Below are 27,251 nucleotides of genomic sequence, written 5' to 3'. Positions count from 1 at the left end.
CATAATTTATTTTTAACAAAAATAGTTTTGATTAATTGGAGTGGCTGTTTGAATAAAGGACATATTTTCTTTTTGTAAAAAATGTTTTATTATATTGTCGATAAAATAAAATCTGAAAAAAATCTAAATACAATTTTTATATTAAAAAAATATTTTAAAAAAATTAATGTAACTTACCATTTGGTAAAATATCTGGCAAGCGAGACATTCCGAGACCAATAAAATGAGATTGTTTACCTGTGATACCACAATGAAATTGTGTGCAGATTAAACCGTGAACGTTAGCATCTATTGGAAATGTTTGTCTATCTTAGTAAGAAGGTAAAATATAGATCAAACTTTTATTTAATATTACCTAATATAGGCTAATATAACCTTAGATCTAAAATGTTTAGTGCACGAAGGCTTATTAGATCTAGATAAAATATATAAATTATAATAATATTTTATAATATAGACTTAATAGACTTAAGTGTCTTAAGTCAAGACTAGATCTGATCTACTATTAGTACTAGATCTATACAAATAATACAGTATACTATAATTTATTATTATAGTATAGTCTATACTTAGTATAATACTAGAATCTAGATTATTTATAGTATTTATACTAATATTATAGACATAGATCTCATCTAGATTAGATTTACATTTAGATCTAAATCTAGAATTAGAACTCTTCTTAGTAACTCTAGTCACACTAGTCACTCACTAGTGTCACTAGCTAGTGTTTCTGTCTCTAGACTGACTAGACGCAGTCTAGTGACACTCTAGTCTGAGACTCTTGACTTATCACTCAACTCACTCTAGACCTATAGACCAGTGTTTCTCAAACTGTGTGCCGCGGCACACTAGAGAGCCGCCGAAGATTTGCAGATGTGCTGCGGGAATTTTCAGAATGCCACACGTGCAGCGTTACACAGGTCTGCTTACTATTACATTTTTATTTTATGTTGCGATAACATCCCCACTTGCAATAGTTATAGATCGCTCGATATTGACAGAAAGGTGTGTTAGCTATTGTGGAATTTTCCACTATAATAGTACTATTGTTCTTGAATTGGCAATGATAATAATAAGAGATGTTTCATGTAAATTGTTTAGGTGTATGCTAATTTTAACAAATTATTACTAAGCATTATTCATTGTTATCCATGGAGAAATACGTTAGCAAGAATAAAACTGTGAAAGCGTTAAATAAAAAGCAAGGAACCAAACGAAGGTACAAAGAAGATTACATCGGATATGGTTTCATATCTTCTGGACCTGAAGATTCTCCATTGCCATTCTGTCTGATCTGCAATGCAATTCTGTCGAATGAGGCGCTTGTTCCAAGCAAATTAAAGAGATACTTTAAAACAAAACATCCAGCTGTAAAAGCGCAACCCAAGGAATACTTTGAAAACATCAGGGCAAGCTAAGAAACTTACAAAAAGCCTTGATGTGTTTTGGATTTCAATCAACAATTTATATCCTGCAATCAGTTTGAAAGCAATCAAAATAATTGCATCTTCATGGTTTTGTGAGTTTGGATTTTCAGTACTGACTGAAATCAAGTCTAAGAAAAGAAAGAGACTTCTTACAAAAGACGATGAAATCCGAGTTTGTTTCTCGACTTTGGAGCCTCCATTAGATCGCATTTGCTCTAAAAAACAGGCACATCCTTCACATTGAATGTAATACTTAAAAACAGGTCAAATCTTTTTTTTCTTTTTATTATAAAACAACTGTTGTTCTTGGTGTGCCATGAAATTTTTGTAGTTTTTTTACTGTGCCGGCAGACAAAAAAGTTTGAGAAACTATAGACCTAGACTAAATTATTTAGAGTTCTATTCTTAGTTAGGGGTAGTTTAGTAATAATTCTATTTCTACTTAGTAAAAAAAAATTAGACTAACTGACTAGTCACTAGGTCACTCACTAGGCCTACTAACTATAGTGATTTAGTTAGGTGGAGTCGACAACAAGGCCTACCTAGATTTATAATTATACTAGTTATAGTTCTAGATTAGATCATGAACTGTTACTGTAGTAGTCACTTAGTAGTGTATCTGTGTAGTGACAAGTAGACCTGATCACTGATGTCATTCTAGATGATCTATCTAGATCTGATCTTGACTACTAGACTCTAGATCTAGGCCTAGCCTAGGCTATCCTATACTCAGTATACTGCCTATAGAGTATAGATCTATACTATACTCTTATACAGTTATAGGCATATTTATTTTAATGATCTCTAGAGTCACATTTTATTGACTAGTGTCTAACTAAGTCTAGTGTCTAGTGAAGATGCTACACACATTAACCATTAGAAGTCCATAAACTTAAGTGACTTGGATTAAATCTAAATTCTAAATATATAATATGTTAGATCTATATAGTGGAGATGATTTGCACATAATCTGTAAACTCAGTGAATTTTGGTTAATTAAATTACTTAGATCTAGATATATTTAATGCTAAATCTAGAACCTAGTGAAGATAGTTTACACATAACCGTGAAAAGTCAGTGAATTTTAGTGACTTAGATCTAGATCTAAATTTAGAAATATCTATTATATATAATATACTCTATTAATATAGTGTCTATCTATCTACATTTTTCATTGTATCATTCATATATATATATATATATATATATATATATATATATATATATATATATATATATATATATATATATAATATATTATATAACTAGCCTGGCATTACCCGCGGCCTGCGGGTCTATGTTTGTGTTTACTAATGTAGTGGATTGGATTTAGATACTTAGCTAATGATCCTTTCACGTTATTTCTCTTTCGCTACGAAAATAAAATTAGTTTTACGAAAATGGGTTTACCCAAAGCCGATACATTCATATCTATTAAAAACGAAAAGAGCGATAGCTTTGTTAAATGAATGGGATTATAAAGTGAACAATTAAACGAAATAATTTTTAGTACGCGATTCATGAATGAATATATATCCTATCTCAACTCGGCTTCGCAGCTTTTGTAAACAAATGTAGTCTCTTAAAAATAATGCTTTAGAAAACCAAATTTGAATGTTTATTTGATCAAAATATGAAATGAATGGACTATAATTAGTATGTTCGTGTGTTAAAGTATAAAACTATCTGTGCGAAGAGAAGTTTTATCATCTTAGACTTAGAGTTGAATTAGAGTTTTAGATCTAGGGATGGGATTATAAAATAAACAATTAAACGAATTTATTTTTAGTACGCGATTCATTACGGTATTGTCTAATGAAATAATGTTCGTCAGGAAATCTGTAGTTACATATATAAGGAACTAATTAATGTAAAAAAATGCTTTTGAAACACAAATTTGAAGGTTAATTTTATTATATAATGAAATAACGGACCTTCTTTTGTATTTTCATGTGTCAAAGTAAAAAACTATGTGCACAAAGTGTATTTCTTAAAATTAGATCTAGGTCTAAATCCTTTCGATCTTTTCTCATGTCAACACTGTAGACATGGCCTAGATCCATAAAATACTATAGCTGTAATAGAGTCGGACAACATTATTTTTTTTTTTAGGGTCTTACATTTGCTTTAGGGCTACAATACATACACTAAGGTCTAAGTTGGTACCCAAGAAACATTCCTGCCAAGTTTTATCAAGATTGGTCAAGCGGTTTTGATGTCTATAAGTAACATACATACATACACCTCACATTCTACTTTATAATATAGATAATAAAAAAAAAACTCCTAAAATCTGATACAATTTAGTCATGAAAAAGTACTACTAACCCTGTCTATGAGTAGATCTTAGATCAGTAGATCTAATTCTTGTCAAGTGTTTCAGATGTTCCTTCAGAAATGAAGATTGCTACATCCTAGCCCAATCCTCCTCAGTTGAGGCTCAGTCCTCCTCCAGCTCAGTTCTCAGGCCTCTTGAGGGATGGGTTTGATATTGGGACCATTGTAATGGCTGTCTGAAGCATATATATAGATAATAGATATACCAACCGCTCGACCAGTCAGTTTCTAAATTTGTCACTAGAGTTGCAAAGTAGAGTAGAATCTATTTAGATCTAAATAATATTGATTAGATCTAATCTAGTGTATAGTGAGTGTAAGTAGTGAAGTAAATATGACACTGAGTAAGTACTTTGAGAAGTATTTATAATTCATATTGTAATATACTATAGACCAGATTTAATTTATATAATGCTTGTTTGTGGTTGCTGTGGTTGCATTTTCTTAGGCTATAGCATTGTCTGTAGTCCCATACCAAAATTACTAAATCTAGTAAATATAGAACTTAATAGTGACTTGTTTTTACATCACTTTGGCTATCTAGCAGATTAATTTTAAGCTCTAATATTTTTCATCCAGATTGCAATTCCTAACAATATTCGGCTACACTGTGTTTCATGGAATAGACAACATGGTTACATAGCCTGTGGTGGTGAAGAAGGCTTGCTCAAAGTTGTCAAACTTGAAGCGCAAACAGGTTGGTCATAAAGTTTAGCTAATATTTGTTATAGGCTAGATGTATTAATGCATAAAAATGCCCTTTTTTTCATCGGAATTTCAAAGTTTATATTATTGCACAAGTTTTACATAAAATACAAAACAATAAATAATATCTATTAATAAATACCTTTGTAAGAAAGAAAAACTAGCAAAATAATCTGTTGTTTTTTTTTTTCTTAATATAACTAATTATATCTTTATAAATTGTATAAAAGTTCTTCTTTTTAATGTAGTGACAAATATTTATTTTTATACCTGTTAATATTTTCAGGAAATGATTCTAAAGTCAAAGGTCTTGCTGCTCCAAGTAATTTATCTATGAATCAGTCTTTAGAAGGACATACTGGTATGCCATTTTACCCTATAATGACCTCTAGAAATTTGTTTCCACTGTAGACTAATGATTTAGAATGCAAAATGTTGATTTGAAATTGAATAAGAATCTTCAGTAAAAAAGAAAACATTAGTTACATAAGTAATCTCTGATAACATCTTCAAAACTATGAAATACCATTGTGATATTACTCATGGTGCTACTTTATTTTTCTAGCCCAATTAAGGTATAAGCTGTTTTTAAAATTTTTCATAACAACTCAAGTAACTATATACTGCATTCTCTAGGTGCTTTCCCTTTAATTCCATCCTCTGACATTAGACATTTTAAGTAGATTAATCACAAAGGACTTGTGAACCAATAATAAATAGAGAATAATTCTTAAGTGTGGAATTGGATGGCAAAGCTTTATATCATCTTCTGCATTTTAATTATTAAAATTTTAAACTTTTCTAAGTCTAACCATCTGTAGTGGAGGCGCAGTAGCTTGGCGGTAAAGCTTCGAATCCTGGTGAAGACTGGGATTTTTTATTTAGGGATTTTTGGTTGCTCAGCTCTAATGGGTAGCTGAAACTAGTTGGGGAAAAGTAATGGCAGTTGGTGGTTGTGCTGGCCACATGACACCCTCTTTAACCATGGGCCACAGAAACAGAAGACCTTTGCATCATCTGCCCTATATATTGCAAGGTCTGAAAGTGAAATTTCACCCATCTATAGTAATGGTAATTATTATAATATATGTAAGGGAGAGTGAAAAAGATCTGAACACTCAAATCTTTTAGATAGGTCACTAAAAACAAGTAAATTTTTTATTTATTCTGTATCATTTGAGACTTGATATATGCATGAGAACAATGATAAGAACTTTTCTACTGTTTTGTTTGTTCTCCATGTTCCCCTAGCCCAAATGTCATCCAGGGCAGCAGGTGATGGAGGTGGGCAGGAAATGTATTATTAAATATATATTTTTTTAAGAATCTTTTCCTGACAAACATGTATTACTTTATTTGTTTACATACAATTTGATCAAATGTAAATTAGATGTGTTGAAATGTGAATAAAAGTATATTGTATCTTAGTGGTCATATTTATTGTCAGAAATTGATTTTTTTAACTTAAAAAACAAATCTTATTTTTATTTAATCCCCTTGAATTGGGTATTATAAGGAGCTGTTCAGGTTGTGGCCTGGAATGAACAACACCAGAAACTGACTACTAGTGATCAAAATGGACTTATTATTGTCTGGACACTTTATAAAGGTAAACAAAAAGCTCAATAATTATGCATAAAAAAAAATATAACTGGCTCATGTGAATTTGACTTTAATTTACAAAGTCGCAAAAACATTTAATAAATTAGAAAATTGAATAAAGAAATAATCCTTAAAAAGGTTATAATAAAAGTTCTGGTATTTATTTTAGTTGATTTTAATCTTTAATCATAGGAGCCTGGTATGAAGAAATGATCAACAACCGAAACAAGTCAGTTGTTAAAGGGATGAAATGGACTTCAGATGGTCAGAAAATATGCATAGTTTATGAAGATGGTAAGTAGTGTTACTGCTTAATTTGAACAGATGCATCTAGATTTATTATTTCTCACATTGCTTTCATTATTTTCTCATTTTGGTTTCAGGTGCTGTTATTGTGGGCTCACTGGATGGAAACAGAATTTGGGGCAAAGAATTAAAATCTCTTCACTTGGCTTGTGTTGAAGTGAGCAGAATATAGTTTTATTTCATGTTTCTTATTTTCACATGTTCCGGTCAATAAGCAACTTAAAATGATCAATGTTTATATAGTTCACCCTTTAAAAAAAAAAAAACTAAACCTTTGGTTTAGATGAAAGTTGAATTCATATCATTCATACATGAACAGTAAACTGTAATAAACTATATCCTTATAAACTAAGGGTATCTAAAACATTGATTTCATAATACTAAAACTAGATCTTTGTAAACCTGCTATCAAAACTTAAAGAATTGAGTAATTTATTGTGATAGAAAAAGTTAATTGAGTATTACAAAGTTAAAGAAGCATGTCATAAGACTCAATTCAGTTCCAAGCAGATTACTTAAAGTCATACATTGAAATGCAACAAAATTTGGCAACTATGAATCTGAAAATAAATTAAAGTTGTGTAATTATTTTTTTCCCCAGTGGTCACCCGATGGAAAGAAAATCTTGTTTGGCATCGCTAATGGTGAAGTGCAAATATTTGATAATGGTGGAAACTTCATTGTGAGTTAAAAATATTTGTCCTGTCATTTGTTCAAATTTTTATTACAAAACAATTGAGCAACTAATTTTCTCAGAGTGTATATTGCAGCACCCAATGCTAGATATTAATATATTAACAATAAAGATGTTTTTGACATTGAGAAATAGATGCACTTTACAATTGTTATTATCACCTGGTTAAAAAGATGTGCTTACCCCAGTAGAAGTACAGTATTAACAAAATAATACCAATATATAATATTCAGTGGCATAACTAGGGATTTGTCATCATTTTGGGGGCCCATGGGCCTTGACCTCTTTAGGGGCCCCTGCATTTTGACATTTGACATCATGTCATGAGATAATGGCGTAATATTTAATGTAAGCAAGCAAAATTCGAACACTCTTTTGGGAGCCCCCTTTAATTGGGGATGCGGTAGGATTTTCAAAGACCCTCATCCCCCACCATAGCTATGCCACTGATAATATTGTAAGTAAATCTAATAAAATTCTAGCAAGGCAAAAAACATAACAATAATTTAAAAAGCATGTTTGACGCCACAAAGAAAGGGCAACTGGAAATTTTTTGACTATTCCACTGTATTCTTTTTATTGAATAACAATAGCCCTTGATTCTTTTTAAATCTATCTCTCATAGCTTAGGAGAATAATAATCTTTCTTATCAAATAGTTTTTTTTAAACCCAATGAATGTTTTAGTCAACATAATTACCTAATTAAAGCTTGTGTTGTTATTTTTTAAATTTAATTTTCAGTTTGTAAATATATTCTTGGTTTAACATTCATTCTTCATCAGATTTGGCTTAGTCTATTGACACATTAAATTAATGTCATATATTATTTTTTTACTTCTTTTTAAACTGCAAATCTTTTCCCCTAATAGAGCAAAATGAAAATTCTTTGTTTGGCCAATGTAACTGGAGCTATACAGATAGCAGGATTGGAATGGTATAATGGACTTTATGGCTACCTGGAGCCTAACTGCCCTACATTAGCTTTGTGTTTTGACAATGGTCGATGTCAGATCATGAGAAATGAAATTGATGAAGGTATATAACTTTAAAAGATGACATACATTTCAAATTTTTGGGGGAAATTTTTTTTGTTGATATTTACCAACATTTTTTCAGAAAAATTTAATCCAAATAAAAGTGGATTGTACTTATTCACTAGCATACCATAAATCTTACACATTTAAAGTTTTACTAGGATTAATTTAATAAATTCGATTATACTAATCAGTTTTGCTTGAACTTGCCTATTATGATCTATGCATGAAAAATAAATAGAGGAGAGAAAAAAAATGTCCTATTGTAAATTCAAGAAATATACGGTTGCAAAAGTGTCAGAGTTAACAATAGAATATAAACATATAGATCTATATAAAAATTTTGTAACATGTAAAATAATCCTTAGAGTTTATTAACATTGACAATGTTGTATTGCATTATTTCCTTTTTTCTCCTAACCAAGAACCTATCATGGTGGACACAGGGCTTCATATTGCCCAGATAGCTTGGAATCATACTGGATCAATCCTAGCCATTGCTGGAGCTCAGCCTACAGGTGGTCAAGAGAAGAGCATCAATGTTGTTCATTTTTACACACCATATGGGGAGGTAAGTTATAGACATGGGGATTTTTTATTAGAAACATAAAAGTGTAAATATTCAATAAGGCACAAAATGATTACATTTTGTTACACATTTAATTTGTTTTTGTTTTGTTATCATATTTAACCTAATAATCAACTTGAACAAACTAAATATAAATTCATTTTTATTATATTATCCCATGAAAAGATATTACATCATTAACTCACTTTGAACAATATTACATTTCTTATAAGAAATAGTCTCTCTTTTCTCAAAGTATATAGCAATAACACACATTGCTTCTTATTTAAAATAATCAACAAAAAAAAAACATAATGTGAGCAATTGCTATAGGTCAGTCATACTCACAAATTACAGTGCACAGAAACACATATATATTTCTAGTTTGTTATAATAGATACTTATATGTATGTTCATCCAATATGCATACTTGGTACTTAAATAACAAAGTATGTATAATTTTGGAAGAACAAAGGTATCTGCACCTAAATACACATAATAATAAATTTCTTTGACAAATATCAAACACGGAAATCATTTTTTTAATTTTATTTTGTACCCTGTATCCCTATGAAAAAAAAAATTTGCATATTTAAATAAAAGGTTTTGTTTTTAGTTGCACCTTGTTGCAGGTGATAGTGAAACTAAATTTTGTATATTTTGAGTTCCAAATGTAAAAGATTGGTGGACAGACATACAGCACAAAAATAATATCAGCTTTTCTCAGTGACAACTGCTCAAAATATTAATGACATATATGAAATAATGACAAACGTGCTAACTTTTTTATTTCAATCAGCATTTACGAATCTTAAAAGTTCCTGGAAATGAAATGTCATCTTGTTCTTGGGAAGGTGGAAGTCTCAGAGTTGCTCTGGCTGTTGGCAGTTTTATTTACTTTGCCAATATCCGACTGGACTATAAGGTTTGCTCCCTATTTTTATCTATTTATACAGTGTAAGGTTATTCCTGAAACATTTTGGGCCAATAAAGAAATAGAATGAACAGATTTTTTCTGGAAATATTTTTCAACAACACTTTAAAAAAAATTACAGGTTTTATTATTTATAAAACAAAAAAGAAAGCAAAAAAAAAAAATAAATAAATAAAATATTTAATATAATATTCAATATAAATAATTTAATAATAATTAACAAAATAATATACTTGTATGATGTTAATAGATTTCTTTTTTGTGAACATTTATTTTTTTGCAATGTTAAAAATGTTTTATGAATGTGACTCTCATGTACAAGAACAAGATTAGTTATTAATTGATTGTTCTCATTTCAGTGGGGATATTGCACTAACACAGTTGTGTATTCCTACACCAAACCTGATCGCCCTGAACACTGTGTAGTTTTCTGGGATATAAAAAATAATGAGGTAAGCAATTATACTGTCACATCTATCAATACACATGATTAGTTAACTCTTTTGTTCTTCTGCTGAAGAGAAATGGATCTATGCAGCTGAGCATTACATTTATCCTTATCTTTTTACTTCAAAGTTTCAAATAATTGACTACTTTTCACTTGCAATGAATTGGTCCTGAATTTCAGTTTTCTATACTATAAGTGAGAATAGAAAAAAGTCACACTTCTAAACTATAACTTTAAAAACATATGCTGATCTTTTTTTTTTAATTAAAAGAATAAAAGAATGGCAAAACAAATACTAGTTTACTTGATTGTGAATTACTTTCTTGAATGACTCAAATTTCTTGTGTATTTGGTTCTATGTCTATAAGTTCTTGCATCTGCACATTTTTAGGAGCAGACTGAAACGGCTTTACCATTTTGGGTGGCCAATGGAATAGTTACTGACAAAAAGGTATCTTTTGGAGTTGACAGGATCCAGTTTATTTGTGTGCCAGCTTGTAGTTCAACTAAGGAACAGCTGAAACAGCAGCTACATCATCTAACACTACATCCATTACTTTTGGCTTCTTGTTTTTTTTTTTGTTGTTTTTTTTTTTGTTTAAACTTTGAACATTTTTTTTTGTTTAACTTTTTTTTCTTTATGAAATTTTTTTTTCTTTTTTAGTTTTCATTTTTTAACATTGCACTCAAAATATTTTCAGAAGAAATTTTAGATTTATGTTTCTATGTTTTTTTTCTAGATTGAGTTGGTAATAAAGGTGCAATTTATTTAAACATCAGAACTATTATTGAGAGAACATTTCTAGAAAAAAAAGGTCCTAGAACGATACATTAGTTTTGGTTAGAGTTTTTTTAGTGATTTGATTTCAGTGTACCAAACATTTGTTTTTTCAGATTTTGAAACTAATAGCACCTCAGAATTTGTCTTTTTATAACAAAAACTTTATAAAACTTCATCTTTTTATCTTAAAAGTAAAAATGTCTAAGCTTTTAATAAAAAAAATTGTTCAAATCAATATAGTTATATAACAATTTCTTAGGGCAGCTTTAGCCAATGCATCATAGATGTACAGATATTCAACAACGGATTTTCATAGTCCCCTATCTTGGACCATCCTTTTCATCTTGTTTTAGCTGTAACCAAATTCCTAAAGTGTAGGTCTTAAGACAACTATTATGTTTAAGTTATGTCTTCAATGCTTTCTCTTGATTTTTCTAAATGTCTAAATTTTATTACATATAATTGTACATTGCATTGTGTATAAATATTTATGCTCCTTGGTTTTATTTCTGCACAGAAATTTGTAAAGTATGTTAAAAATTTAACTGGCATAACAGCTTGGGGAGATTTCTGCTGTCTAGCAACTAAAGGGGAGGATACCAATAATCAGGTTAGTGTTTTTTTTAGTCCTTAAAAAGTAGAAAAGTTAAACTCATTTATTGTGACAAATGGTTTATGAGAGTATTGTGTGGTCACCTCAATGACTATGAAATTATTAAATTAGCTATTCCTAAAATATGTCAGGAATACTAAATAACACCCCTCCACTTAGAATGAGAATACAAAACAACTGAGTCAGTCTGGCTAAAATTCATTTTTCCCTGTAGAATTAAAAGCCAAGAAGGAGCCTGGTTTGAATTAACCATTTTCCCACACTTCTCTCAGAATTTTCATCTCTATACCCGAACCCAAACGTTAAAAATTCTGATTTATGTTCAATCCCACAACCACATCTAAAATTGATTTATTTGTTTGAAAGTCTTGTGGTTTAGTGTAGGCTTTTTTTTATATAATCCCTACATTTTAAGAAAGTTTTTGGTCTTGGCAATTTGCTCTAATACTGACGTAAAAGAATATCTGGGTCTAAAATGTAACTGGAATATTCATGGGACAAGGTGAGGTTGGCCAATGGTCCATTCTCTGCCATCCAAATATAGCTATTTTGTAGTAGAAAGTTTAAAGTGGACTGTGCCCTGGGTATGCCCTGTGGAATAGTCACATCCTGGATCCAGGCCCCTTCACACTATCCACTTTAGGCAGACCCTATTACCATTTCAGCCCAACATAACCAACACTGTACGGCAGTACTGAACAACTGAAGAGAACAGCACACTATTTTTCCTTGGCACAGTCTGAAAAAGAGCTGACAGCTCGGCAGAAAAAAGCTGGCTAGAAGAAGAAGAATAGTCTTGTTATATTAGTTTAATGTAATGCCCAGTAATTCTCTTGTGCTTGTTGGCTTGCTAAGGAATGCAACATTTGTAACTTACCGTCACATACTTTATTAAAGTTAGTAAAGAAAGTTTAAGGTGAGGTCACCAATCATTACTTCCTTGTGAATGTAACACAGTGATAGCTATGTGCTTGTTAACTTCCAGTATGTGCTTGTCCTGTGCAACTCCATTGGAACGCCTTTGGATTCTAAATATATAGAGATGGAGCCCTTATATCTCTGTATGACAAAGACTCAGATTATCTGTGCATGCAAGGAAGCCTTTTACTGCTGGCAGTTTAAGAATCCTAAAAAGTTAGCTTCTTTGGAGATTGCATCCAAACGCAAAGCAGGAACTGAGAGGTAAACAAAACATCTTGAGCTTTTTGTTTTTTTAAGGAGACAATTTGAAAAATAAATTGCTCTTTTAAATAAAATGTAAATGGTTAATAAATTTTATTTTATAAGCTATACATTCTTTGAGATTACATATTTTTTTTAAAAGGGATTGCGTATTTAAAAAAAACAAAACAAAATTATTAAATTAAAAAGAAATTACTTTTGTTAAGGATGTGAATGAAACATGTTACAATGTTGTATTTGCCAGATTGGTTCACATTGATGACATTCCTTCTGGCACTGCAACTGGATTAGAGGATATTGACTTTAGACGAGCTTTCACAGTAAGTCTTGTTGATATTCTATTACACTTTTTAAATGTGCTATATCAGTTTGTATCACTTTTCAATGACATAATGAATGTTCATATTTAGATCTATAAGTATTAAATTAAATAGAAATTGTATAATTATTCTTAAAAATTATTTTTTCTTGCAATAGCTATTAAATTATGTAGTTGTTTATGTTAAAAATTCTCTGTGTGTATTGGCTTTTAAAACTCTTTTATATATATAATATATATATATGCATCATTCTTAAAAAGAAGCATAATATTTTTGGTGGGGGGGGAGTAAATCATAAGGACCATGCTTAAAACTTATGTCTATGATATTCTATATTCTCAGTCCACTAAAGATCAAATATGTTGTATTTGTGCTTCAGACAAGACGCTATTAGTGGTGAGTTATCTTGACAACATTTGTACACAGATTGACATACATTTTTATGTTTTGAGAATTGAAAACTTAAACACTAAAGATGAACCCATGCTTTCTTAACAGAAACTGACCATTATATTTCCGTGTTTCTGAGATTTTATTTCACAAATTTTTTTTCAGCTGTTCTAATGTAGTGTGTCAGGCCTCTGATAATATTAATTATTACTTTTTAAATTTAATTGATACATATTTTTGAAAAGGTGTATAAATGTAGTATTTAGCAATAATTTTTTAGTGTTGATATTTATTTTATCGTTAACATCAAGTTTATCTTTTTAAAGTAACAAAACAAATCATAAAAGTTACAACAGGAAATATTGTTTCATTGAAATGTAATTATGTACTTGAACTCTTTATTATTTAAACATTGAGCACACCCAGTTTCTACATAGTTGGCAGCTGTTCAATGCTTTCTAATTCTGTTTCATATCTGAATGATGACTCCACAGGGAAGAGAGTCTGGGGCTCTAGTTCGCTACTCACTGCCTATGATTGCCCTGACTCACAAATATACCTTGTCTGTCCAGCCACACCAGTTGAGCCTGAACTGTACTTCGAGGTACTTTTTGCCATGCATGAGACAAACTTCCTTTAAATATAAAACAAACAAATAATTTTTTTTTTATATACAAAGGGAAAATGCTAGAGAAAATATGAATAAAACTATGCTAGAGAAAATATGAATAAAACTAATCTGTTATTTCTAATACAGAAAGAATTTTAGGCTTTCATTGCTGCTTAGATATTTTGTTATTTTAATACCTGCTTTGCTTTTTTCGTTTACTTTATAGCCTCATTTTGAGTAAAAAGAAATTTGTCAAAACCTCTTTTCTTACTGCTTAAATTTTGTTTTGTTTTTTAATAGAAGAATTTAAATTTTTCACCTTTTTTTTCCCATAAATTTAGACATATGTATCTGCATTAATAACTTTTTTTCTTCTTTTTTTTCTCCTTTTTTTTTTTATTATAAAAAATAAATAGTCGTGTTGCCATCATAGATGCATCTGGCATATTGACGTTCTTCGACCTTGACACAAGAGTGGCTGATGCAGATGGAAAAGAAGTAATAGGGGAGCATCCAAAGTTTGAGAGAAAAGATGTCTGGGATATGAAGTGGGCACAGGTGAATAAAATTTTCATGCATAGTTTTCTTTATATGATGTGTTGTTTTTTTTCATTATAAGCTTAATTAAATCTATTTGTTTTGTAAATATATAGTCTTCTATTATTTGTAGAAATGGGAATATTGTTTTAGTGCTAGTGCAGTCTGGGAGCACTGTTAAAGGTGCTCTGACCACACCTCCCCCTGATGGAGGCTGCCCATGCCTGAGCAAGCAAAGAGCATGGCTCAGGTCAAACTATGACTCATGGTGCCCCTGCTGGTGGGAGTAAGAGGAAACAGTCTATTATATTCTTTTCAACTGCCCTAGACTTGCTGATCTCCATCTTGACAGGTGACGTCTCTGGAAATCCACAAATTCTTGACACACAAGCACTAAGCATAACAGCAAGGTTTTTGTCAAGAGCTTTTGCAAGAGAGGATTAGAGCCTCTCAGGCTCTCAATAAAATAGTTTGATGATCATGATAATTGTTTGTAGAAGAAATATTATTATTATACAGTGCATTTCAAATCTTCTTTAAGTGTGTTTAGAATAAAAATAAACAAGATAGAAAATATTTTAATGCAAGAGCTATTCTACCAACAGAAATGTACATTTTTTTTTTAAAGTTTATTTTGTAAATATAAAATATGTACAATTTCTTTGGAATTTTTTTTTTTTTTTTTTTTTTTTCAGGACAACCCAGAATTGTTTGCAGTGATGGAGAAAACTAGAATGTACATCTTTAGAAATTTAGATCCAGAGGTTTGTCTTCAAATATGATTTAATAGCTTTACAAGAATTTTAATTGACAATATTTAGAGATTTAGCGTCAACATCTTATCTCCCCTGCATTAGTTCAAATAAAAAAATGATGATAGTAGTGGTGCTATTAAGTACTTTTTTTTATGGAACACAATAAAGTGAGACAGGCAGCTATAGAATATTATATCCCCCCCCCCCCCCCAATAGCTTTACAAGAATTTTAATTGACAATATTTAGAGATTTAGAGTCAACATCTTATCTCCCCTGCATTAGTTTAAATAAAAAATGATGATAGTAGTGGTGCTATTAAGTACTTTTTTTTATGGAACTGTAATGGAACACAATAAAGTGAGACAGGCAGCTATAGAATGTTATATCCCCCCCCCCCCCTCCCTCCAAGATGAAATTTGCCTATAAGATCCAGTTCCGTTGCTTTTTTTCTGCAGGAGCCTATCCAATGTTCTGGATACATCTGTGAATTCAGTGACCTTCAGATCAAATCAGTTCTACTGGATGAGATTATGAAAGACCCAGACAACCCTTCCAAAGATGATATTATTCAAATGGAGATCAAAGTAGTGTTGCTTTTCTTTTTATATTAGAAGTCATGTATTTTGAATTTGAAACAAATTTGCTCCTAGCATGCTTCTACTATATTGAAAAAGAAAAGCACAAAATGCACCCATAATTTTTTTTAGAGTCCAAACCAATTGGATTAGTAAAGGCTCTAAACATCTTCTTTGCATAAAATTTTTTGAATCATCACTTTAATGGACATATTTTATTTTTCATCTATACATCAATAGTCACTCAGAGACACTCGCAATCTGCTTGAAAAAGTTGGCATCGCAGAGACTCAGCAGTTCATAGAGGATAACCCTCATCCTAGGTTATGGTAAGTCATAAACTGTATAGTATTAATCAATACAGTCTGCCTTGACAACTTTCAAACTTATAGTTTTGTTTTTTATGAAGACATTTTATAGTCAATAACATAAAAACAAAAAACAAATTACAACTTGTAGTATTTTACAAAATAGAATGTATTTTTAAATAAAATTATCAATTAATTAATTTTTTTCAAATGCAGAATTATTTTAATATGGGAGTAATTCTCTCTAATTGCTGTACAGCTATCTATGTTTGATAATTATTACTCTGTCTTAAATAAATATTTTCCATTTGCTTTTAATGCTTAGGAAACTATTGGCAGAGACTTCATTAGAACAGCTAAATTTAAAAGTTGCTGAGACAGCATTTGTCAAATGTAAAGACTATCAAGGAATAGAGTTTGTTAAAAGACTTGGCAACTTACAAGTGAGTTTATATGTAACCTTAAATTTTAAAGCAAATCTACACTCTTTAGCATACATTTTTTTCTCTTGCTAAACAAATACTCTCAGTTGATTTTGCAATAACATTAGGCCTCTTGTCATTTCATTGGTTTGCAACAAAGAAAGTGAATATAGAAAATTTATTTTTGAAAAGAATTTAAAAAATTGTATTGTTACAACAGCAAAAGCAATTAATTTGATATATTGAAATACTTTCTCAAAATGTCTGACGGCATCTAATGCAGAAATATCCATTTAGTACACCATAAGCCATTTAAATTGTTTATTTTTTTTACAATTGCCAGCAAAACTAGAAATCAAGTCCTAATAGTTTAAACTGTCACTGCCTATTTCTAGTTGTAGGCGTGATGACGCGAATGTCTCTGGTGTTGTAGATACCTCTTCTGGTATGGCTGTAATGTTCTTAAATTAAATACTTTCTCATACGCACTAGATTTGCAGGTGCGTGAGAACACTAACGTACTGAACTCTCCAAGCACAAACATTCCGAATTATTAATAAACGCACTTGTAGCAGACAAGAATTGTATTACATATAAAATATAGATCACAAAAGATATTGGCGACTTCAGCCATCACAAAATATAAACCAATAAATGCTGGCTGCTTATGCCATGTAGACAGAGTAATCACATCAATGAAAATATAAGTCCAAAGAAATCTCTTAAGTTAACACTTGCTCAAACTTGTCACCATACATATTACAGGCAGAGAAAATTATATTACATCCACTCTCTGCTGGAGTTCTTCACTAACTGATTAACATTGACCCTTATTTTTAGAGTCCCTAAACTCATTCTCGTGCTTACCAGCACGGAATATTACAATAGGTGACTGAGTGTCACTTCATGTCACAGAGGTTCTAAAACTGGACTGTGACATAAACACAATCAAATTTAGATAAAATTCTAGTCACCAATTTGAAATCACTATCCAGAAAACTATTTTGTAAATCTAATAAACTTTAACTTTATTTGTGAACATTCTGAATGTTATTGAATTTGTTAAGTGCTTTCAATCTCACCATTCTCTTATTAGAATGACAGTATAAAAAAGGCAGAAGTAGCTGCTTATTTCAGGAGATTTGATGAAGCTGAGAAAATTTACTTAGACATTGACAGAAGGTAAACATACTTATAAAATTTCATTTTATTATTTTAAATATATTAAAATTAGGATAAGTGAGGAAGAATCTGTCTGTCCTGCTCTAGCAGAAAAGAAGAGTCTATCTGTCCTGCTCTAACAGTAAAGAAGAGTCTATCAGTCCTGCTCTAACAGTAAAGAATAGTCTATCTGTTCTGCTGTAACAGTAAAGAAGAGTCTATCTGTCCTGCTGTAATAGTAAAGAAAAGTCTATCTGTCCTGCTCTTAAAGTAAAGAAAAGTCTATCTGTCCTGCTCTAACAGCCTGGATCAAAATTCAATAAGGCTAACAAAATTCATTGTAGTCCCTCTAACAATATCCACTATCTTTATTGTTTGACTTAGAGACTTAGCTGTCAGCTTAAGAAAGAAGCTAGGTGATTGGTTCAATGTGATTCATTTGCTTAAAAATGGTGGAGGGGGAGATGATGTTCAACTAGAAGAAGCCTGGAATGCTGTTGGGGATTACTATGCAGACAGGCAGAAATGGAGTCAGGTCAGTCATTTCTCTGCTTCTTTTAAACTTTAGTTCCTGAGCTGCAGGATTTTAAGCTGTTTGTGTCAGTGTTTTCTTCAATTGCTCCAAGTTATCTAGTCTTTGGTTTAGTCACACTATCATTTAAATGTTCTAAGTATTTCCATTGTATACATTTCCAAATTAAATTTAGTATAAAATAGAATAATTAAAATGACATAAATAATATATTTGGCATCATTTCATCTTAAAATACAAAATATAAATTATTTTCCACAAAAGACATAGGTGCCAATAATTACTTAAAGGTAGCTTTTAAAACTTTTTGGATATCATAAAAAAAAAATTAAAATATGTAAATCTCTTTGAATCTGTAACTTAACAAGTGGAAAATTCTGATGTCTATTTTGCTATTGTAGTCAAATGAGAACCTCAGGTGACACAAGCTTCATTTCCATCAGATCTGGAGAAAATATGTTGGTCACAGCTGGGACTTAATAGCCATTTCCATAATAGATGCTATCTACATCCCCTTCCACCGTCCTCCAAAAAAAAAACAACTAACAGTCTAATTACCAGAATGTTAAAATGAGACCCTTACTTTAGCTGTCAAGTTATTTACCATTCCGCCAAAATGTTCCATTAACAGGGACAGACAGTGTAAACCTCTAAGGAAAAAATATTGAAACCTATTGCTAAATACTGTAATGAAACAATTATAAATTCACCTTTTCAAAATTTTAAGATATAGTGAAAATCCTATCTCATTCCTGATACCAGTTGCAATTTGCTATAAGCTTGTCTTTGAAGTTCCTATTTTAAATAGATCTCCTTTTATGTAGTAAGCAGATATTGTGGCGTGCACTCATATGATATCCTCATTTACATTGCAGGCAGTGACCTATTACTTACAAGGACGTAATCAAGAGAGATTGGCAGAGTGTTATTACATGTTAGAGGATTACAATGGCTTACATAACATGGTGAACACACTGCCAGAAAATCATAAACTTCTGCCTGTAAGTGTCATTACTTTTTTTAAAATGTCCATTATTTTTCCTAGTTCTGACTAGCATGAATATTTTTATTATATACATTACTTTTCTTGTATCATTAAAGTGTTCCATAGAATCGATCAAAATTGAACAGCACTTCTGAAGCCTCTTTTTTTTTTGTTATGTTCATCTATACAGACTTTTCACACACCACATTTAGAACTCTGATATTTCTAAAACTAATGATTCCATGTGAAAATAAAGGTGGATAGACTACAACAAGAACTAAAAATAAATATTTGGTTTAATAATCATTATTTACATTATCTCTTAAAACTCTATATTTTGTTTTCTTTAAAATATCTTTTTTATATAAACAAGAATCAATAGTTTCAGCTAAACACTAATATTGTTTCTAATTCTTGAATAAAGGAGATAGCAGCCATGTTTAGTAGTGTTGGTTTATCTGAACAAGCTGTTGAAGCTTACTCAAAGGTAGTTTTGGCTTTATTAGTCTTATTCAAAGCTGTATTTCAAAGCATTATACTTTAATAGCTGATATTTTTAAAAATTATATTGATATTAAGACAATATAAGCAATGAACTTGCTTATGCATAAGAATATAAGTATAGCATATGTTTTGTTAAGAATTCTGTTTTTTGCTTTAGTGTAATCGAGTGAAAGCAGCCATTGACTCTTGTGTGCATTTGAACCAATGGAACACAGCCATTGAACTGGCCAAAGCCCACAATGTCAGAGAGATTGACATGCTGTTAGCCAAATATGCCCAACATTTGCTGGAGAAGAAAAAAGTGCTGGATGCTATCTCCCTGTACAGGAAAGCTGGCCACTACATGGATGCTGCCAAACTGATGTTTAAGGTGATTTTTTATATTCTCACAAATCTTGCATTTATGTTAAAAAAAGTTCCCCTTTCAGACCTTGCGATCTATAATGCAGATGATGTTAAGGACATCTGTTTCATTGGTCAATGGTTAATGAGCAGTGTGTCATGTGACCAGCACAATGTCAACCGCCTTTACTTTCTCCAACTATAGTCGGATACCCATTAGAGTTGGGTGGACTCAGGGGCGACCTAAAAATCCCGAAATTGAAAATCCCAGTCTTCATCGAGATTTGAACCCAGGACCTCAGGTTCAGAAGCCAAGCACTTCACCACTCAGCCATCATGTCCCATTGCATTTATGTTAGAATAGTGCTAAATAATTTACTAAACTTTAAAGATAACTTCTCTCCATCTTGCCTACATATGCTAGAATAGTGCTAAACTATCTCCTTAACATCAGAGATTTATTTTCCCCATCTTACATGTGCTAAAACTATCTCCTTATCTTCTATGTATGACAATGCTTTCTGCACTGCATCCCAAAAGTGTGGGCATCAACCCTGAATAAGAATCTAACTTAAAATAGTTTAATTAAGGGTAAATATTAAACATTCTTAAAATAAATATTACATTCTTTATATGTTTAAACATCTGCTTTTTTATTGACTTTTTTTTTCCTTGCACTTTATCTTTTGAACATATAACATTTGTGTTTGAAATAATGCACATTTTTGAAAATAATTAATTTACTCCCAAAGATGTATTCTATTGATGGCATTATACAAATTCCTGACATCTATATGAAACAATATAACTATATTCATACTTTTAAAAAAATCTAAAGCCTTGAATTCTGGAACATTTTTTTCCCTAGATTGCCAATGATCAGATGAAGAGTCGTAAGAATCCTTTGATCATCAAGAAAATGTATGTACTGGGAGGTCTGCTAGTAGAACAGTACCATGAGGCCATGAAATTAACTTCCAGAGCCAAGGGGAAAAATAAACAAGTTAGTATTTCAAATCAAATCATCTTAAATTTACATTTGATTAGACTTTTCATTTTAGGACTGCTTTTGTACACATTTCTTTTCAAACTATTAGTGTTCTAGTCTCTTTTTTTTTTATCACCCTCTTCTTCAATATATTGATAAATACTTCTTTAAAACTCCTTTTGTTTTTAAACTAGTCAACTAAGTACTTCAGTACTCCACATAACCTAAGTTTTGAGACCCTCAGCTCATTGATTGTGTTAGTTAAAAGTAAAAATGGTCTATTAAATATCTGTATCATAAACATCTAGAAAATCATTTTTTTTTAAGTTTGCATTTTTAATAACTTTTTAACCAAACAAATCCATTCCACTATTTCTTAAATATAGGCTGCATCAGCTCTTGCAGGTTTCTTAGAAGAAGATGTTTCAGCCTTGTCAGACACCAACATCATAGACAATGCCTGGCGTGGAGCTGAAGCATATCACTTTTATATCCTGGCCCAGAGGCAGTTGCATGAAGGTAGGTCAAACCAGTAATATATAATTCATATTGTAATGTTTAACTGCTGTAATTGCTACACTAACATTCACTAAAATGAATAATTCCTATTTGCTATCTTTTCTTTGTGCAATCTATAGAACCTTAGACTATTAAGGGAATTAGGTTTTTGGCATCATAAAACTTTCTTCTATCATGTTTTTTGATGCTGAGCTGAAGGGAGCATTGTCTTCAAAGAACCAGTTCTTGGGGTTCTATTCCACTTATATATTAATTTAAAAATGTGTGTCCTGTTAGAGGATTTTAGTTTTTTTCTCTATGCAGGTCAAAGTTGATATTGTCTAATTTTATGGATGTGGTCATTTTTCAGTACCTAGCTGGACCTATTCTTCCTAAGGATGCACTCATCTTTATAATTGTTGGTTAACACTGACTTTAGGGCACGGCATGGCCTTAATTGTGCAGATGTGCCTAAAACCCAAAATATCATATTAGCACTGACTTTACTGTTATGTAGTAAACTGAATTAACCAGTTGCTCCATTGTAAATTTATAGTTTATACATTTTATGGTTGGCATCACTATCAGTAACAACATGAAAGAAATGTGTTTTGTGTGTTGTTCTAACACATTCTTCTGACTCCATCAACTATTCTAGGCTATGTTGATGCTGCTATGAGAACTGCTCTCCATCTGAGAGACTTTGAGGATGTCATAGACCCAGTCAATACTTACTCTTTGTTAGGTGAGTCATTAGAAAAATAATTTTTAAAAATTGCTAAAGCAATATATAAATTAAAATATAGCTGAAGGAATATGTACATTAAAATATAGCTGAAACAATATAAAAATTAAAATTTAGCTGCAGCAATATGTAAATTAAAATATAACTGAAGCGATATATAAATTAAAATGTAGCTGAAGCAATATATAAATTAAAATAAAGCTGAAGCAATTTATAAATTAAAATATAACGGAAGCAACATATGAACATTTAAAAAAAAAATCATTCTTAGATTATGTCTTGTGTCAGCTTCATCTGTCCCTGCTATTACAACATTGAAGAAAGGGGAATAACTGATAGCAGAACACTAACTTGGTTTCCATATCTTGAGTGTGCTTTAAACTAAGCTAGTAGACATTCTTTTCTATCACATTAAACTATGTTTAATTTTCAAAATTAGTTAACACTATAGCATTTATATGACCAAAGTATTTAAATTGGCTGCATGCTATTCCAGGAAAATAAAATTAACCCATGGCATATTACATAACCAGCCAGTGTTCTATAATGTTTTTGAATGTTAACGTTTAATTTCAACACCAAAATCAATATAACTTTCCTTGCTTTGATGTTCTTTATTTTTTTCAGCTCTGGCAGCATGTGCCAATCGTGCCTTCAATGTCTGCTCCAAAGCATTTATCAAACTGGAGTCACTGGAATCACTGACGGCAGAACAAAAGCAACACTTTGAAGAACTGGCCATGGAAATATTTACAAAGTACGGTTAGGTTTAGACTCGGTTAGGCTTAGACTTAGTTTTTTTTTCAAACTTTTGTGCAATAAAAGAGGTTAGAACCTCAAGGGAAAAATCTCTTATGATAGTGAAACTTTGGTTGCTTTTCATTGTGATTTGAATTGAGATAATTGTTTCTTTTTTTTTATAAATATACAAATGTATATATCATACATATATGATAAATATATATCAATATATATATATATATATATATATATATATATATATATATAACAATATATGATAAAAAGATTTCCAAATTTGTTGAATGCACCAAAAAAAAAGTTTAAAAATATGTGTAGATATGATTGTGACTAACTAAAGAAAAATACTGACTCGGAGAAAAAATCAACAGAACATATTTGTTTGTGTGTAATTACATTAAAATCTTATAAAGTTAAGAATATTTGTGTTATCTGTGTTTGCAATAAGTATTAAAACTTAGATTCAACAAAATATTTAATATACTTACAAGCGAAAACAAATATTTATGTTTATATTAGTTTTGGATGTTCCTTAAAAAAAGGGATGACAGTGGACATTGTTTAAACTTGGGTCCCATCATGATGATAGTGACCAGGGTTTAAACCTGGGCCCCATGATGATGACAGTGACCAGGGTTTAAACTTGGGTCCCATCATGATGACAGTGGCCAAGGTTTAAACTTGGGTCCCATCATTATGACAGTGACCAGGGTTTAAACTTGGGTCCCATCATGATGACAGTGACCAGTGTTTAAACTTGGGTCCCATCATTATGACAGTGACCAGGGTTTAAACTTGGGTCCCATCATGATGACAGTGGCCAGTGTTTAAACTTGGGTCCCATCATTATGACAGTGACCAGGGTTTAAACTTGGGTCCCATCATGATGACAGTGGCCAGTGTTTAAACTTGGGTCCCATCATTATGACAGTGACCAGGGTTTAAACTTGGGTCCCATCATGATGACAGTGGCCAGTGTTTAAATTTGGGTCCCATCATTATGACAGTGACCAGGGTTTAAACTTGGGTCCCATCATGATGACAGTGACCAGGGTTTAAACTTGGGTCCCATCATGATGACAGTGGCCAGTGTTTAAACTTGGGTCCCATCATGATGACAGTGGCCAGGGTTTAAACTTGGGTTCCATCATGATGACAGTGGCCAGGGTTTAAACTTGGGTCCCATCATGATGACAGTCCAAGCGCATATCACACAAACTTGCAGCCATCCAGTGATTTAAAATTTGAATGCTTTAAATGTAGCTTCTGGCTCTCTTTACAATTATTAACATCAACGTAGCAAACAAAGGAGGCACAGTGGCTTCTGAACTGGGGGTCCTGTGTTCAAATCCTGGTAAAGACTGGGATTTTTAATTATGGGATCTTTGGGCGCCTCTGAGTTATGAGGAAAAGTAAAGGTGATTGGTTGTTGTGTTGGCCTTATGGCACCCTCTTTAACTACAGGCCACAGAAACAGATGACCTTTACATCATCTGCCCTATAAATCACAAGGTCTGAAAGGGGAACTTTACTTTAGCAAACAAAAGAAACAAGAGTAGATGTTTTTTTTCCCTAGAAAAGCCAAACATAATTAGATTTTTTATAAGAAAAAGAGAAGATTTTAAAGAAAATTTAAACACTTTTTTTCTGATTGTTTCTTTACAAAAAATGTTTTTCTACTTAACCAGGCATAGTCCTAAAGACATGAGGGCCAACAAAATAGATTGTCCAAGTTGCAGTTCTCAAATGCTTGACTGGTAGGTGCAATGTTTCTTACCATTCAAATAGATAGACAGACACTCTTTCTAGAATGATGTAGAAGTGGATGCTCATTGGAAATTTCTTCTATAAAAGTAGACACTTAATAACTGTTATTACTCAACTTATTTAGTCATATTGGCTATTGCTAGTGTACAATAATAAACATGTTAAACATTACAAGATCAGATCATTTGTCTAATGATGATGTCATTTTTTATCTACAACATTCTTTCTAGCTTGTGATGTGCCCCATTAATTATTTATTCTAGCATTAACTCCTAATTTTTTTGTATATCTAAGCATTACTACAAATGAAATCATCAAGTAAACTATTGAAACTCCATTAAAAACACCTCATTAATACTTAAGCTAATTCCATTCACAACACTGACTTGGAGACAGATTAGGGACAAAAGGAATGTTAACTTTAAACATTTCTTTGATCCTATATTGTTTTTCAGGATGACTGTCTGCCCAAGTTGTGACACAAAGTACCCCACCTGCATAGTTACTGGCCGACCCATTTTTGAATATCAGTTTTGGATGTGTGGCAACTGCAAGCACAGAGCCCACCAATCTGAAATAGCCCACAGGAAGTCCTGCCCGCTGTGTCATGCCTTGGTTTAAAATATAAATATATCATCATGCCTTGGTTTAAAGTATGAATATAGTAGGCTCACATGAGAAACAAAAAGCCAATTTTATTTATACAAACTAAGTTAAGTGATGTTGATTACTTAGAGAAAAGACTAATTCACTTGACTTGAAGTATGCAACCTCTGAAGGCCTTGTGAATTAATAGATTCATTTGGGTTTTCCCACTTCCAATTATAGTTTTTGCCTTTACTAAAAAGTGCTTGTGAAGAGTACCACTTAGAGATTAGTGACATAATGATCTGAAAAGCTTGGAATTCCCACTTAAAAAGAATATTGCATGATGTATCCAATACCTGCACTTATATGTCATACATTTAGTTGACAAACCAAACAAACCCAAATAAACCCAACAAAGCTGGGATTAAAGATAGCACATAAATTAAGTGTTCAACATAATCATTCCCAGTAAGAAGTTTACGGTAAGTTTACTTCTTCTAGTAATTTGGGATGCACAATCTGCATTATATCATTTAAAATGTCCTATCATCTGATTTGTCATAATAAATGTCATGTAAAGTATCATATCATATCATCAGCTGATTTGTCATTATAAATGTTATTGAATGTTATATCATTATATGATCTGTCATATAGAATGTCTTCAATGTCACAAGAAATAAGGATTATTTCTTTCCTCTTTTTAAAGCTAAAAGCAGTAACATATACTTCATTTATTTATTGATGATTAGATTACGTTTTACGTTGATTATTTGAATGGTATGAACAAAAATATGTTCTAGTTTATTAATTGCATTAAATGTGAAAAGCTGAATGAACAATTTCTTAAAGATCTGAAAAATGTTGAAAACATTGCGTCCATTTTTATTTTACAATATTTTTTGTTGACTTGTATGTGTAATAAGATCATAATGTTGTTGTTTTTTTTCTTCTAAAAATGTTATAAAAATAACTATTATTGAAATAATATTTATGAACATGTTTATAAAATGGTACATGTTTATATGTCAATTTTATATTTTTATTAATGTTCATAATTTCATTTTCTCATTGCGTGGGGATTCTGGGTGCAAAAGACAAAAAAAATAAACTGATATTGAGCACAATAAAGTAAATTATATGTAGGCCTTTATTGTTCAATGGATGCAATTCATATTTACAGATATGAGAATGCTAACATGTTAAAAAATCTATAATCTGTGATTATTGTATACATCTTGACACCAAAATCCGAAACTGCCTTTTTGTTTTATTTGAATTTTTCAATAAATGTGTGTGACATCAGCATTTTGATTTTTACACACAATAAAACCAAACAAATATGTCTTTGATTTTTTTTAAAGGATTTTCCAAGCTGGCAAAAGTAATTTCTAGTTTACAGCAAAATAGTATCATGACTATTTTTAAATATTTCTTATTAGAAATTTATTTTAAATTCAGTTTTAACTCATGTATTCTACAAGAAGTACCAAGACTATTCTTATATAAGTTTTTGAATAACTTTAAAAGATTTTTTTTTTCTTATGTTTGTTCAAGAAAACCTAGATGATACATATACAAAGAAAACCTAGATGATACATAGAAAACTTAGATGGTACATTTACATAGAAAACCTATGTGACAAATATACTAAGAAAACCTAGATGGTACATTTACCAAGAAAACCTGGATGGTACATATACAAAGAAAACCGAGGTGATACCTATACCAAGAAAACCTTGATGGTACATATACACAGAAAACCTAGGTGATACCTATACCAAGAAAACCTAGGTGAAACACACCGGTACACATTATTTTCCAACTTT

The 27,251-nt window shown here is 31.1% G+C and overlaps 1 protein-coding gene across 2 annotated transcripts; it reads left to right on the top strand.

The window, feature by feature from the left end:
• Positions 1–185: 185 nt before the first annotated feature.
• LOC106069041 (WD repeat-containing protein 35-like) lies at positions 186–26,679 on the top strand. Of its 2 annotated transcripts, XM_056014909.1 has the most exons (33): positions 186–321; positions 4,347–4,464; positions 4,759–4,833; positions 5,989–6,081; positions 6,267–6,368; positions 6,458–6,537; positions 6,982–7,062; positions 7,945–8,110; positions 8,535–8,680; positions 9,477–9,602; positions 9,971–10,063; positions 10,451–10,510; positions 11,358–11,450; positions 12,439–12,635; positions 12,880–12,955; positions 13,298–13,351; positions 13,840–13,949; positions 14,372–14,513; positions 15,188–15,256; positions 15,704–15,832; positions 16,064–16,152; positions 16,457–16,574; positions 17,650–17,735; positions 18,099–18,249; positions 19,122–19,247; positions 19,656–19,718; positions 19,893–20,105; positions 20,946–21,080; positions 21,452–21,584; positions 22,222–22,308; positions 22,936–23,065; positions 24,756–24,824; positions 25,290–26,679. In XM_056014909.1, the coding sequence occupies exons 1-33, from the start codon at positions 298–300 to the stop codon at positions 25,453–25,455; spliced, it is 3,600 nt and encodes a 1,199-aa protein (XP_055870884.1). In that variant the 5' UTR covers positions 186–297; the 3' UTR covers positions 25,456–26,679. The 2 variants fall into 2 exon arrangements, with proteins under 2 accessions (XP_055870884.1, XP_055870885.1); XM_056014910.1 differs by lacking the exon at positions 10,451–10,510 and having other exon boundaries at positions 219–321.
• The last annotated feature ends 572 nt before the right edge of the window (positions 26,680–27,251 follow it).

The sequence above is a fragment of the Biomphalaria glabrata genome, chromosome 17, assembly GCF_947242115.1.
Source record: "Biomphalaria glabrata chromosome 17, xgBioGlab47.1, whole genome shotgun sequence".
NCBI lineage: Eukaryota > Metazoa > Mollusca > Gastropoda > Planorbidae > Biomphalaria > Biomphalaria glabrata.
The sequence above is the reverse complement of the archived record's forward strand: the minus strand, read 5'-3'. Positions and strand labels throughout refer to the sequence as shown.